The following is a 1,446-nucleotide window of genomic DNA, read 5'->3' as shown; positions in this document are numbered from 1 at the left end:
CATTAGCGCCTCTAGTAATATATTTACTGAGAAAAATGGTGACGTGTTCAATACTTATTTGACCCGCTGTTTATACAGTATAATGCTTAGCTCACCGAACACATCCTTTACACTGGTTTCAACTGGAGTCTCAGAAGATTCGTGTCTGACGATGCAGGTATAAGTTGACGTTTTGTCCTCAGTTCTGGTCACATTCAGTTTGCTTCTCATTGAATAAAACTTTTTTCCTGGTTCGTTCCATGGAGGGCTGTTGATATAGCGAGAAGACGGGATGTTTTTACCGTTCTCTGCCCATTGTACTAAAATGTTTGCTGGGAAAAACTTGGAGATCAGGCATGTCAGCATGAGGCTGTCGGACTGAAACAGCTCAGAGGAAGTTGGTCGCACTATCGTCACGGCTGGTGGGTACATGTCTGCAAACAAACATAAACCCAGAAATAAAACAAGAGTTCTGASTTCCAATCACAAAAGAAGAATAACWGTCTAATAWTACCTCTGCTTTTGCTGATGCTRCCATCATAACCCCTGTTGGAACAGTGATGCTTTGCCTTGCAGAACACGATCTTGTATGAGTTCCAGTCTTCCATCGACACGTTAAAGGAGCTTTGCAAAGTCTCCGTCCCGTTGTTGTGACCCACAGGCTGCTGCGTACGCACGTTATGAGTCGAAGCTTTGTTAGCACCTACTTTCCAGGTGAYGGAGAAGTCGCTGAGACTGGTGCCGACAAAAAGACACGTAACAGTCAGCTGTCTCTTGTTCTGAAGCTGCTCCAGTGGTGGTCCCCGAATGTAGACGCCAACTTTCTGAGAAGATGTCGGAGTCACTGAAAAGTCATCACAAAAGATGATTAGAACAGAGGAGAAAATTCCACAGCAAAGGTGATAGTTTGACTGTGTTTGTTTCACGGTGAGTGAAATTTAAATGTGTAAAATATGTAAAAATCCAAGTTGAACATTTAAGGTCTACAGAAGAGGATTAGGGCCACAGAGCATTTTTTCCTGAGTTCTGTCTTTCTTCTCAGAATTCTGACTTCTTTTCCCTCTGAATTCTGAGATTAAAGTTAGAATTATTATTTTTTTAAGCGGCCCTAATCCTCTTGTAAAGGCCTCATTTATACAACTTCTGATTTGTTTCTCTACTTACAAATATATCTCAGCGCTGTAAAAAAACAAAGTAAAAATACTTCTGTTCTTTAAGTAGAAATTTTGGTGATATATATTTTTGGAAATTCTAACCATTCACATTTATTCAGTGCCTTTACTTGTAATACATAGGCATTGTATGTCAGAATTTTACTTTTTATACTTAATTACAGTAAATGTCAGATACTTTAAGACTTTTACGCAAATAATATTCTTAGATGAGAATTTAACTAACCAAATTAATTGTATAGTAAAATATTTGTACTTTCACTCAAGTACCACTTTGATGTACTTCATACAAGAT

The 1,446-nt window shown here is 38.5% G+C and overlaps 1 protein-coding gene across 1 annotated transcript in view; it reads right to left on the bottom strand.

Moving 5' to 3' along the window:
• The window catches only part of LOC106526307 (uncharacterized), a 44,114-nt gene that overhangs the window by 2,320 nt on the left and 40,348 nt on the right, over window positions 1–1,446 (bottom strand). The window contains exons 11-12 of the mRNA XM_014020885.1: window positions 494–823; window positions 96–413 (exon numbers count right to left, since the gene is read on the bottom strand). Of these exons, the coding sequence (XP_013876339.1) occupies window positions 96–413; window positions 494–823 (648 nt within the window). The remainder of the gene's footprint in view (window positions 1–95; window positions 414–493; window positions 824–1,446) is intronic.

This window comes from Austrofundulus limnaeus, unplaced genomic scaffold, assembly GCF_001266775.1.
Source record: "Austrofundulus limnaeus strain Quisiro unplaced genomic scaffold, Austrofundulus_limnaeus-1.0 Scaffold271, whole genome shotgun sequence".
NCBI lineage: Eukaryota > Metazoa > Chordata > Actinopteri > Cyprinodontiformes > Rivulidae > Austrofundulus > Austrofundulus limnaeus.
The sequence above is the reverse complement of the archived record's forward strand: the minus strand, read 5'-3'. Positions and strand labels throughout refer to the sequence as shown.